Consider the following 13,975-nt stretch of genomic DNA (forward strand, 5'->3'; position numbering starts at 1 on the left):
TAAGCTGCAGGATTCAAACACAAGTGTGACTTATAAACACATGTTCATACTTTTATTCCACAATCAGAGAGAAAGAAACAGAGAGAGAGTGCAGGACAGACAGACAGGTGGCAGTCTCAGGTGTACACAGGTGTAAACTTGTTGCACAGGTGTAAACAGCACAAGAGAAGGAGGATTTAGTGTTTGTGTTATTACGAGTGCTAAACAAGAAGAGTTCCCAAATGGTACAGTGAACACATGTGTGACTCCTGCGATTAAAGCATCTTTCTTTCAGCTTAACGAGTGAACCGTCAGCTCGTTCAAACACACGTTAAAGTCCGTTTGGCTCGACACCACTGAACAGAGGCAGCAATATAACATAGCTAACATTAACAGTGCAGTGAATCCTGCTTGTGCCGTGATATTCAGGACTGCAAACGGAGCAGCATCACTGACTTTCAGCTTGTTGTGTTTGTGGATATATGACTGCAGGGGCGATTTTAGCCCATTTTGGGGGGTGCTTCAGCACCCCCCAAAATGAATCAAAGCACCCCCAAAGATTTCTTACTTTTTTTGAAAATATTTGCTGTTTGTGGGACACACTACTAAAAATACAAAAAGCATACAGTACTTAATTGAGATGGAACATTTTAACAACAAAAGTATAGATAACCCCCCCTCCCAAAATGGTTTGTTCCAGCTCGCCTCTCCCCTGCTCTGGCTCTAGCGCCGTTGCTGCCAGAGAGATGGTGGCTGAGACGCAGCAGAGCGGAGATGTGGGTACTTGGCTTAAAACAGGACATGTTAGCTGCCTTTAACCTTCAGTTACTCTTTATATAGTTAGGTAGGAGTCAGACCATGTTTCTTTTTAGCTGAAAAACATTACACCAGGTAACCTGCAGTATTGAAAACTTGTTTTCCGACTATGTTTGCTACTCTACAATCCGTCCTGCTCTGTAGTAAAATCAGCGATATTTGACCGTCCTGTTAATCTCATTGAAATGTATACAGCCTATTTAAAACCTAAAACTTAACATTGTCTGTAGCCTGCTGTTGTCACCACTGTTGCTACAACTGTTTGAAATGTAATGAGAGAAACTGGTTATTTTGTCATGTGCCGATATTAAACCCAAGGTACTAACTAGCTAACTGACTGGATTCCTATTAACCTTATAACTGCTGTTGTGTGTGTGTGTGTGTGTGTGTGTGTGTGTGTGTGTGTGTGTGTGTGTGTGTACAGAGAGACAGCCAGGTTCATAATGGATATGAGGAAGTTTTTTCAAAAAAGGAGCCACATTCAGGTAAAAGTATAAAATCAAATGATCCGTCAATAAAGGATAATGTTGGATCAGTGTTTCAGTATTTATATCTTTTATGTGGTTTGGTTATTTGTCTTTTGGTTGAAAGTACACTGTGAGAGGACTTTTTTATTAGTGATCTTAATAGTATTTTTTAATCTAATTGAATACAATCTATTTGTGTATGATTGTCTTGTCAGTCCAAAGAGGGAGAGAGGAAAGAGGGAAAAGTACAAGGTCAGGAAGAACCAGGTAAGAAAACAGACAGGGAACAGTGACAGGCACAACAGAAACTGTTAAACTGGCAAAGAAAAAAACACACAACTAATTTTACTCGTACAATCTGGAAGTTGTGTTCTCCCTATATTAAAGCTGCTATACAGAGTCTGCAAAACAAACTGGGTTGTCAGCCCTAGCACTGCATTACCATGTTGAACTTCAGTCAGAGGAAGTCACGGTTGCCAAAAACTTTTTGAATCTCAAGAGTGAGGCTGGTGCCATCCCAGATAGCTGTGAGAGGTCTTTTAGTGTCTTGAGTCAGCTCCATACCTGGCTGAGAAGGACCATGGGTCAAAGCAGACTCCAGCACCTGGCTGTGATGTCAGTTGAGAAAGAGATGCTGGAGAGACTTGACCACCAAAATGTGATAGACAGATTTGCCAACCTCAAGGTGAGGCGACATAGGATAAAAGAAAAGAAAAAAATCTGCAGAGCCATAGTAGCATCTGCACTAAACATCTTTTCATACATTGTATACATTGTACCAAAGGCCAAGGTGTCTCATTTTATTTTAATCTTTTAATAATATTTTGTATATTTCAAGGACTCTTCTATTTTTGGAGTGTATTTTTTATATATCTGTATTATATCATACATACACTTTAAAAGTGAATCTCTGTCCAAAAAATGCACCCAGTTTACTTTTTACTCACTATGAGAATCATTGTCATCATCAGTTTTTGTTTTTTTGTTTTTAAATTCCAATCCATTCTTCTTTAGCAGCATTTAAATAACCTTTATCAGATTTGATGGTTTTGTTACAGACTGGTCAAAAAAGTGTTTAGCTTTTCTTGCACAAATGTGGGATTAAATTGTGTTAAAATGTACAAAACAGTGATGTCATGTTTTGTGACGAGGACCCAGGCACAGAGAGACTTGATGAATTTAAGAATCTTGTGATTTAATAAAGAAATTTGCAGACTTGCACAGAGATGGTAAAATTATGATGACTGATAATGGAGATGAAGACAACAGACGATGAGGACAGGGAGGAACAGAGGGAACTCGGGACAACTGGAGACATTTAGGGATGCAGGGACTGACAGAGACAGGGAAGAAGGCTCATCGTGATGAATAAAGTTTACCTTGCCTGGATGGGCAGCTCTCTGGGTGCTCAGCACCCCCAAAGCTCTGATCCTAGAATCGCCCCTGTATGACTGACTTTAATTATCCACAAAAATCATCAGATTCTCTGTAAGATTAAGGTCAACTATCGAACGGCGTATAAAGTAAAGGCTTTAAAACCAAGTAAACGCTGAAAGTACAAACATCGCTAATGTCACATAACTTTGCCGACATGTGGCCAGCAGTAATGTTTTAATGTTCTTCATTATTAAACATTTGCACACAAATAAGTGACATAATATTCAGTACTTACTTTTGAAAGTTTACTCTTTGGCCGCTCCGCTTCCACCGTTTTTTTCGGCAAAATTATCCACACCCACCGCCGCACTATGAAGTCTGGGATATGTTGGGCCATGAAGTCTACACCGCTACATCCTTAAAATTCAGGGAAATGAAGGACGCATTTGAGGGACGCATTTCGAGCAGCCTTTGAATTGGGACAGCCTTCGGCGCGTCGCTGTGACGTAATCGGCCTTAAAATGTGGCCTCTGAGGCTGCAAACCCTGAATTGGGATACAGCCAAAGGTCCAGAAATCCTATTACGGTCTCTGTATGATAACACTTTAATTTAAGTAGACACGTCACGTGGTCGGATACGAACAGGCTGTGCTTCAACCAGGGGGAGAGACGCAGGCGCATCGGTCCCGTGCAGTGGATTTCTCTCAGCGGAACGCCATGGATTTTATGACAGATCAGGATGTGCAGAGGGTGAGGATTACTTTCCCATACCGATGAAAATGACATGGAAGTGCAGTTTACAGTTAAATTACCAATGCTCAGTTAAATAATTAGCAATTTGATCACTGTTTGCTTCGAATAGAAAACAGTTTTACTTTTGCGATGTCGATTGTGCATCAGAAGCCTCTTCCGTATTATATATGGTAATAAGATTGTATTTTGTCGCTGTATTCAAATGAAATGCACATTTCACATGCACAACACCCTGCAGCCACAAGTGGTCTACTGACGTCAGTAAACGCCCCCTGTTTCAGCTAGGAAAACACCATATGTGCCCTCAGGAGTAAATTCCCCATTTTCCAACACTTACTCTGTTCTTGTAAGCTACAGAAAAGCAGGAACTAACCCAGGCCATGCTGTAGTCTTGTAATCTTGCCGTAGTTTGCAAGCTTATAAGATAATATTTATAAAATATATATGTACTTAAACTATCCGATGGCAACTATTTTTCAACACATTCTCTCCGGTTGGGTTAAATCCTACGCAGCAGAAAACAGAACAATGCTGCAGGGCGGACAACAATTAAAACATGTTTTTTTTCCTCTTGTTGGATTATGATGCAGCTGTCATCCTTAAGAAATCAGTAACACAAGACACTCATTAGCCAAGAATAAAAAAAACAAAACTCAAATCTTTTATGCAGCTGTTTTAATGTAATTATGCAATTTTAAACTGGGAACCGGCCTTAATATGTAGAATGTGTTTCACGTCTCATGGCTGTGAATTAAACTCTGGGTGTGACTTCAGTTTGAAATGTGAAAGAGACCTTTGTGTGAAAAGCAGGCATGAAAGGTCGAAAGGACGAGCTTCGGTGCTTCAGTTATTGCTCCTTCTGTCTGTAAACGGCTCAAATTTCCTTGACAGTACCAGGAGGATGGATACGTGGTTCTGGACGGGCTGCTGACCTCCCAGGAGTGTGATGAACTGAGGCAGAGGATGGCAGAGATTGTGGAGCGGATGGATGTCCCCGAACACTGCCGCACCACCTTCTCCACCTACCATGATGAGCAGCTAAAAACACAGGTGACCCAATGACCAACGCTGCACAGGATCTTTAACACTGTCAGCTTTCCTTTGAACAATGTTTCTTTCACATGCTTCCAATGACATCACCACTTGCAGATGCAGGTAAGGCAGCTGAGTGCGCACCCTCCTGTAGTCTTTCTACAAAATTAGCTTCACATTTACAGTTATTTGCCTCGACCTCTTTGACCCTGCAAGCAGACTCTTATGTCAACAGTGTAGTCAGTGTCGGTGTCTTTCCCCTCTGACCTGCAGGGAAATGCTGACTATTTCATCACAAGTGGAGATAGGATCCGATTCTTCTTTGAGAAAGGGGTTTTTGATGACAAAGGTGAGTTCCAGTGAAATTCTTTCTACACTGTCTTTCATTTCTCATGCTGTGAAACTCCAAAATGAGATGATGCTTTTCTCACCTTGCAGGGGAGTTTATTGTACCCAAGCAGCGGTCACTAAATAAAGTTGGACATGGTGAGCTTTTGGGGTTTTCCAACAACACATAGCCTATAAACTGTTGCATAAAAATCTCCTAACTGCTAGGTTTTTTTTTTTCTTTTAGCACTGCATGCCTATGAGCCGTTGTACGAAAAGGTTACACATTCGCCCAAAGTCCAGGTGAGCTAACAGGTTGACGGAGTGAAAGAATGATTTACTGAGTCACAGAATAACTAACTGTCCAATGAAATGTCATTCTCCTAGGGCATAGCTAAAAAGCTGGGCCTAGTGAGTCCTGTGATTCTCCAAAGTATGTTCATATTTAAGGTAAATGGCCTTATACTGTTAGACAGTGCTACATAATGACTTATTAAAACGTAAAGACTGAAATAAGAACCTTATCTTTTACAGCAACCAGGCATCGGTGGGGAAGGTAAGAAAATTCAGCAGAATATTTTTGTCAGTAATGAGTACACATTCCCGATCACATTTTTTAACCAAAGATCCCTTCTTATCCTTATTTCTGTCTCATATTAAAGACACTCAAATTTGGTATAAAAACACGAAAGTAAAAGCAAAAAAACTGACATAAAAACCTTGTAAATAATGGAACATTTACGCCGTGGCCACATTATTAGGAATACCGGTAAAATCTGTTTTGCCATGAATTCCACCTTTTGTGAAACTTACATCTTTTTGCCTTTTGTTGATGGTAGTTTATGTTAACGGGGTGCCAAAATACTGCCATGACATTTCATTCTACTGAAAGTGAGGCATGAAAGTGACTAGCCTAAACACAGGTTAGCATTATTCTAAATCCCATCAATATTTGTTTTGTAATGAAGCTGAATTTAAGTCGCAGTTGGAACCTTGTTAAAGTTTAAAAGGTTCAGTGTTTTCCAGATGCTGTATAATATGACCTATATTTCGGGAGGCCATCCCATGACTGAAAATGTTTAATTTAGAAATTTATCCCTAAACGATGACAGAGCATCCACCATGTCTGCCACTTCTTTCTGTCCAGTTTCCTCAAATTCTTTAAGGACACACTGCACACTTTTGGCTGATAGCTGATTGGGAATTCCAGTGTCACTGACAAAATACGGTTTTATGGAAAGGAAATTAGAGATTTATTTTATGTCAGGCTTCTATTAACAAAGTAAATACGGTTCATCTGGTTAGTTAGATGCAAAACCTATAACAAAACCTTCAGTTTAGAGGTGGTTGTCTGTATACATTCATATAATTTTAAATTATATCCATAGCGGATTCTCATGTGTTTCTTAGTGACTCCACACCAAGATGCTACATTTCTGTACACGGAGCCCCTGGGCAGAGTTATGGGGGTGTGGATTGCCCTGGAAGATGCTACTATTAACAATGGCTGTCTGTGGTTTATCCCAGGATCACACAACAGTAAGTATCTACCAGAATGTCTGTATAGTGTATATGTTATCCAGCTACTGCTCTGCCACATATTTCTGAAATAGTTTTTAAGGTTTATTTATTGCATGTTATAATTTAATATTTTCTCTTTTTGCCCCAGGCGGTATCACTAGACGTATGGTGCGTACTCCAAAGGGCACCTTTCCCCTGACCGACTTTATCGGTAGAGAGCAGACATACGATGACGAGAAGTTTGTTGCCGCACCAGTGAAAAAAGGTCATTAGCATAAATCTAAATTTAGTCGGTGATTGATGGATGCATTTTTGAATTTTGTGACATTTTGCAACTGAAATTGTAAAAAAAAATGTTGTTGCTTATAAAGAAACTTTTGACCGTCGACAGCTCAGGACAGTTCACCTTAGATTAAATGCCATGAGTTTTTTTCTTTTTCTGCACTGTTATAATAATAATAATAATAATAATGGATTGGATTTATATAGCGCTTTTCAAGGCACCCAAAGCGCTTTACAATGCCACTATTCATTCACTCTCACATTCACACACTGGTGGAGGCAGCTACAGTTGTAGCCACAGCTGCCCTGGGGCAGACTGACAGAAGCGAGGCTGCCATATCGCGCCATCGGCCCTTAAATAAATTCCCTTGTTCAGGTGGTGTCATCCTGATCCACGGACAGGTGGTGCATCGAAGTGCTGAAAACACCTCTGAAGAGTCTCGTCATGTCTACACCTTCCACATCATGGAAGCCCAGCAGACCCGCTGGAGCCCTGACAACTGGTGAGACTTTATCCGTGTGGGCTGGCCTTGTGACATTTCTTTTATTTGACTACATATTTCTGGCAAGTGATTGTCTCAGTTAACATGTAGTAAAATAGAGATGTTCCTCATTAATTTGTTTAATGTCAGTTTTGTGTTGATGCACACGTCAAGTAGACTTCAAATAAGCACAGATTTGTTTAGAGCAACCCTTGTGTGTGTTCATACAACATATCTAGATTTGTATATGTCAGCATTTAGTTTTGTATGGAAAATCAGTGTTCTCTCATTAATGCAAACTTTATGAAACAAGATGCTCCAAAGAAATTTCCCAAGCCTGACCTGTCCATCTTATTTCCATCTCTTTGGTCCTGTAAGGTTGCAGCCCACTGAAGACCTCCCTTTCCCACCTCTCTACACTTGAAGGATTCTTTGGCATCCGGTGCTGCTCCCAAAGAATAACCAGCATCTATGATATTATCATCAAGGAAAAAAAATCAGATAATACTGTTTCATTAACTTCCCAAAGAATGGCTGTGCTTGCAATATTCTTCTGATAAGGGTAAAAGGATCTTATTACACAAGAAAACTATAGGCTGAATCCTGAGCTCAGCCTATTGTTCCTGTATCGATCGTAGCCAAGTGTTATTCATGACCCATGATAGCAAAGACATAGAAAAAATAGACATGTATAAATAAGATATACTACCAGTCAAAAGTTTGGACACACCTTCTGACTTAATGGTTTGTCTTTATTTTTATGGCTGTTTACATTGTAGATTCTCACTGAAGGCATTGCAACTGTGAATGAACACACATGGAATTATGTAGTTAACAAAAAAAATGTGAAATACCTCAAAACATGTTTTATATTTTACATTCTTCAACATAGCCACCCTTTGCTTTGATTGCTGCTTTGCACACTCTTGGCAGTCTCTCAATGAGCTTCATGAGGTTATCACCTGAAATAGTTTGTGTCCAAACTTTTGACTGGTAATGTAAATCCATCCATTTCTCTAAACTTGAACAATTTGGAGTCACTGGGCTACTGAGAGGTGGCTACACCCTGGACAGGTTCACAGTCTATTGCGGTCTATTCACACCTATGGTCAATTTAGAACCACCAGTTAACCTAACTTACATGTTTTTGGAGTGTGGGAAGAAGCCGGATTACCTGGAAATCACTCACATAGGCATAGGGAGAATAGACAAACTCCACAGAGGTGGTCCCCAACCCCAATCACAAACCCTGTGCTGTGCTGTCTGCAAAACATTTTTGTTAATATCTTAAACTTCCAGAATAGTTCTTCTGGGGGACATTCAAAATGAATGTTTTGATATGCTTTGCCACTCAATACAATTCTGTTTATAAAGCACTAAATCACAGTTTTATATTTATATAAAATATAGATTATATTTTAGGGTAAAGAACCTACAATAATGAAGAGAAAATCCCAACAATCTGATGACTCCCTATGAGTGAGTACTTGGCAACAGTGTGAAGGAAAAACTCCCTCTTAACAGGAAGAAAGCTTCAGAATTACCAGGAGCAGGGAGGGAATACCATGTGCCACGACCTTTAGGAAGTGATGAGGGAAGGAAGACCCAGTTGAGCATTTCTTTGAAATGGTGTACATCTGGGAAAGAGGCTTTGAGATGCATTTTTTTCCTTGGTCATGTCAAAAGTGACACATGCTCATCACGTGTATAGTAACCATATATTTAAAGGAAGTCCAGGCCATGGATTAGCTGCTGTGTTCTCTGCAGGTTTCAGGCTGTTAACAGCAGCAGGTTTGCAGTTGAAAGACTACACCTAAACTTTCTTGCATGCCTCAAGAAAACAGCTCAACACCAGACTGATTTTGCAGCATGCAGCATTATAATTATGTTAACACTTGAAACCATGTTTTAATAACATTGTAATAAGTCTGTTAACTCCATATTTAACCAGCTTTCCTTCCTGGCTTTAAATAGACTTTATTGATATTGCACTTTTTCAGTCAAAACACTTAAAGCACACACACATTCATAGGATTTTTTTTTTTTTTTAAATTACATACTGTACAACGCGTTTTCGATCAGTCTCACACGCTGCTGATTTACCTGCAGCAGTGTTGCTTTCATCCGATATACTGTGTTTGAAATTTTTGCATTTTTGTGCCGATTTGATCGTCCTTAGGAAAATATACTGTTCTTCCGCCAGTATTCCAGTTTGGCTTAGCCAGTCTGCTTATGTCAAGTTATCACAAAAAAAAAAAAAAAATCGCAAGCTTGGCCAATCTCTGGTTCCTTACTAACCAGCATTTAGACTAATAATTTTTTCTAACTTAATTATAAATTTGCTGGAAAAGTGTTTTAAATTGTGGCTGAAATTTTTTTTTTTTTAAATAAACATTTTTTTTGATCAAGTCTCCATGGAGATTTCACTGTGCAACTGACATTTCCACCCACCTTTATTAAGCATTTCTTCATCAGCATTGTCAACAGCTTTATTCTTGTGCAAGATCTTTTTAAATGATTTGTGCCCAAATAAGACAATGAATTCCTCCATTTATAGACAACAGTGAGCATCTCTGCTTTCAAGTATGTTCATTTTAAGACCCAACTTAAAATGAAAAAGACAAAGCTTTATGTACGTGTAATTATTAAGCGCAGCATTCAAACTCCTCGTGTTAGTGTCACAAATCAAAGTGAAAAAGCGAAGGGATAATCTTTGTGTTGTTAAAATACAGTCGCTCACATACATCTCAATCTTCAAAAAACAAAACAAAAACAACAACCCCCCCCCAAAAAAAAAACCCCAAAACAAGCTTTGTTTGTTCTCAGATGTTCTGAAACATGCAATACTAAATTTTTCTTTCAGAATGTAAGAATGTTGGAAAAAGAAACACACCAGCAGGATCATCAGAACATTAAAAACAAACAAACAAAAACAAACATACAAAAAAGAAACACTTTTTACAGATGAACTGAAAACAGCTCCATTTCCTTTTCTGCAAATGACGAGATCAAACCCAATAGAAATTATAGTATATTGCTATAAAGCACATAAAACAATAATTTAGAAGTAACTCTTGCTGTAAAAGTTGCCAAAACGTAAAGGCCTGTGTGCATGGGTGTGGCCCAAAAGCATATCTACAATGTCCAAAAAACCCCCAAAACACTAAAGGCTCAGTATTACAAGGAAATGTAGATATTTAAGGGGTGTAGGGTCCCATTAAACCACAAACCGGTAAGCAAAGTTGATTTATCTGACAAAAATATATGCGGTAGGACAACCGGCATACACATTACAGTACTGCATTATCACATCAGTCTCATGCAGGAGCATAGTGTGTTTCTACCATATATAAGTATAAATCAGCCCTTTAAATAAGAGTTGAAATGGGCTGCCATGCTAGCGTCTACAGCTTCTATTATGGTAGGTTGTGTGTGATAGAAAATAGACTTCTTAAGGCAAGTATTTTCAGAAGAAACTTCTTCATATTGCCATCAGGGAGGCAAACATAATAATAAAGACGTGAGAAAGTTGATTAAAAGACATATCAATAATTTAAAGTTAACTTATGTTCTTCGAAAGGCAATACAAGGCATGTATCTGTTTACGAAATAAAAACGACAGGACATTTTGAGTGTTTCTTGCCGATTATAAAAAAAAAAAAAAAGGATTTCTATTTAAGAAACACTTTTTTTCCCCCTCCACACTCTGCTAAACTGAGTCTCCCGTTGCATAATTTAGGAGCTGTTGGTGTCGGTGGCAGAGAAAACATACGCCACCTCTGTCGCAAGGCTCAGACTTGATCTAAAATGTTCCACTGGTCATTGGAAAGGATACTGAAAATGATCTAAAGACAACAGACTGTCATGCCAACACTGTCGCATGTAAAGGTTTGTCGATACCCTGGTCGGTTAATCTGACTGCTTTCAATCGCATTGTGCTGGTCAAAAATAACTACCGATCATCTCCACAGACTACGAAAGACAGCTTTTTTTTTTGTCCCAAGTTCACCACCAGAAATGGCTGAGAAACAGGCAGTGGATCTGCTTGTTTGTATGATCGGTCCATTCAAAGCAACAGGAGGATGAAGAGGTAGAGTGGAAGCAGCAGGTTGTCTATTTGGGAGGTGTAGGCTTCCAGCATGGCCACCAGAGTGATGGAGCCAACAATCCATGAGTAGGTGGTGTTCAGATTGATGCTGCTGTCAAAGATGAGAAACATGGCCACGGCGATGATCTGGGCGAACACAGATGTCGCAGTCCCCTCTAAGGTTTTCTTGGTGCCGGGCCAATGGATCTCCCCCATGGTACTGCCAAACACAGAGGCCACAGTGTCTCCAACTCCCACCGCGAGCACACCTGCGTAGGGCACCAGGCCACCCGCCCCTGGAAGTAGTCCCTTAGGGGCACAGGGTCCAGGAAACAGCCAAATGGGCAAAGACATGCCCAGTAGCAGGTAAATGTGGGTGAGGATGAGAGGCCCAGAGTCCCGCTCGTCCAGGAACAGAGTGAGCAACTGCCTGAGCAGCTGACCGAAAGGCCTGATTCGAAAGTAACGCACATACTCCAGGAACAAGAAAACCGCCAGGCAACCCACAGATGCCACATGGAGCAGCTGCCTGTCGTAGATCAACCCTGGAATGTAGGTGGCCACTACAATCAGATGGAAGTACTTCCTGACGATGGTCGACGCCTGGTGCTTCTTGGAACCCGACTGGCGCTGATAGTTCTGATGTAGCACAACGCAACTTGCCACGACAGACAGAAACACCCAGTACGCCAGCAGGCAGAGTCTCCTGTCATTCAACGTGATGAAGTCCAACAACCACATGAGGGGGTGGCGACCGATGAACAAAGACAGCCAGGGCATCAAGATCCCCAGACCCAGAACGGCTGTCATCATGTGAAAGAAGAGCGATGACCCCCAGCTCTCAGACTCCATGAAACAAAAGAGCAGGGCAAAGAAAACGCCCAGCAGCAGCGAGCCCACCACTAACACCGGGAGGAAATAGTTCACCGGGTCACCTTTGACCTCCGCCAGGTTCAGGGAGCGCTTGATTAGCTGGTTCACGATGAAGCTGATCCCACCGACAATGAGGAGTGCCTCTCCGGGCGTGAAGCAGCGTGGCAGCAGATAAAGCACAATCAGGCTGAGATAGACAAAGATCAGCAGCACCTCCAAGACCTCTATGACCTCAGACACCGTCAGGGTCTGCTTTGTGGTGTAGAGAATTGCGCTGCCGGCCATCCCTGCAATTACACAAGTGTTGGTGGGAACAGGTCTTGTGATTCCCAGTGCAATCAGGGAGAGGAACAGGGCTAGCATCATGCCTGTGATGGTGACCACCATGGAGAAGCGCTCAAAGTAGACATTCCCTGAGGCAGAGCACTTTTCTCTCAGTACCAGGCCCAACAAAGGCATCACCATAGAGGCCGGAACAATGCCGCTGTTCGCTGAAGGGCGAAACTGGAACACAGCACCCCCAGACCTGAGCAGACGGTCCCATTTATGCTGCACATAGAAAGCCTGTATCACCAGGGCTATGCTGCACCAGGAGTGCTGGTTCCAGACCGCCATGTGGACACATAGTACCACTGCCAAAACTACAGTGGACTCCACGTGCACCGGGTTGATTTGCATGGCTGCAGGGTGGGCGCTCACAAAGAGGGAGGAGGGTTGATCTGAACAGATGGTGTGCAGCAATGAAGGCCTTCTTCTGTCACTTCCTCTCTCTCACAGGCTTCATCATTTGGAAGGTAACTTTCCTTTGCTATGGATGTTCGAGGAAAAAGGGGAAAAAGTGTTAGCATTTAAGAGAAAAAAAAAAATACAGATCACAACAAACAGAAGAATGTGAAAAAATTAGATTCAAATGCTACTGTACTGAATGCTGAGTCTTTTCTTCGTTATTCTAACTCTGAACCTTGATCATGCTTTATCTGCTTCCTGCCATGAACTATGACCACACTGAAAATTCACCCCGTCAGTGAGAAATTCACACAGCTCAGATAGCACGAGTAAAAGGCCACACATGAAACACATGTTCTTTCCACATCAGCTGCAACCTTTTGTTCCTGTGGGGGTCGGAGTTTGAGCTGTCTGTGTAGTGTGAGTTCTGTTTCAGCTATGGAGGCTATGCTTAACAAATGGTTATGAAAGCTGAAGGATACATTAGGGAAAGAAAATCAAAACAATAAAACTCCAGTTTGTTTCATTCATTCATACAGCCCAATGGGGCCAGATAATTCTCCCTACACCGAGGAACGCGTCTCTCTGGCAGCCGAGGATGCTTTAACCTCTGACGGCATCAAGCTAACGGCAGACTAACAAGCTCACTGTACAGAGCTAGCAAAACGCCAGCAGTAACTACTGGCAGCACTGACGCACAATACAGGCTGACAAAGACAAGCGTACATACCATACAAGCGCTGCGTTGTCTGAGCGGACGTGTGCAGTGAATCGCTATGAATCGGTGCCGTCCTCTCTGGACAGATTTGTTTCCTTTGTCAGCTGTCGGTCCTCTCACACCCAGTAGGAGGGGGCCATCTTTGACAGCCGGGTCACGTGGTACACTAAAAAAGTATCTCTTAAAGTCGTTACTTTTAAAGATTGTTTTAAATTTACTTTTTAATCTTAAAATTTGTGAAATAATTATATCACTATAAAGCGCATACTTTAAATAAATAAATAAAAATATGTATTTATTTATTTTGGTCAAATTCAGACTTCTCAGGCTATTTTATACATGTAATACTTGAATAATTATTTGTAAAAATTAATTACCCGTAAGTCCAGAGGATCGCTTTGATACATGATATACTGAATTATGGAGTTAGGGGGAAACACAGAAGTTTTGCCAAAATGTAGCATAAATATTTTCGAAAAGGTATGGAGGCGATTGGGATGTGTTTATTTTACTCCAGAGGATGGCGTTAAAGTTG

At 41.0% G+C, this 13,975-nt stretch overlaps 2 protein-coding genes across 2 annotated transcripts; one reads left to right on the forward strand and one right to left on the reverse strand.

Moving 5' to 3' along the window:
- The first annotated feature begins 3,150 nt into the window (after nt 1–3,150).
- On the forward strand, nt 3,151–9,363 carry phyhd1 (phytanoyl-CoA dioxygenase domain containing 1). Its single transcript, XM_080868489.1, has 11 exons — nt 3,151–3,389; nt 4,284–4,442; nt 4,698–4,773; nt 4,863–4,910; nt 4,999–5,054; nt 5,139–5,201; nt 5,286–5,307; nt 6,162–6,290; nt 6,421–6,537; nt 6,931–7,057; nt 7,415–9,363. The coding sequence occupies exons 1-11, from the start codon at nt 3,357–3,359 to the stop codon at nt 7,458–7,460; spliced, it is 876 nt and encodes a 291-aa protein (XP_080724615.1). The 5' UTR covers nt 3,151–3,356; the 3' UTR covers nt 7,461–9,363.
- Nucleotides 9,364–10,637: 1,274 nt separating this feature from the next.
- Nucleotides 10,638–13,586, reverse strand: dolk (dolichol kinase). The gene is made up of 2 exons (XM_080868480.1): nt 13,453–13,586; nt 10,638–12,804 (listed from the first exon to the last, which is right to left on the reverse strand). Exon 2 carries the CDS (start codon nt 12,672–12,674, stop codon nt 11,103–11,105), a length of 1,572 nt encoding a protein of 523 aa, XP_080724606.1. The 5' UTR covers nt 12,675–12,804; nt 13,453–13,586; the 3' UTR covers nt 10,638–11,102.
- Between the last annotated feature and the right edge of the window lie 389 nt (nt 13,587–13,975).

Source organism: Rhamphochromis sp. 'chilingali' (assembly GCF_963969265.1).
Source record: "Rhamphochromis sp. 'chilingali' genome assembly, chromosome: 2".
Taxonomy (NCBI): Eukaryota; Metazoa; Chordata; class Actinopteri; order Cichliformes; family Cichlidae; genus Rhamphochromis; species Rhamphochromis sp. 'chilingali'.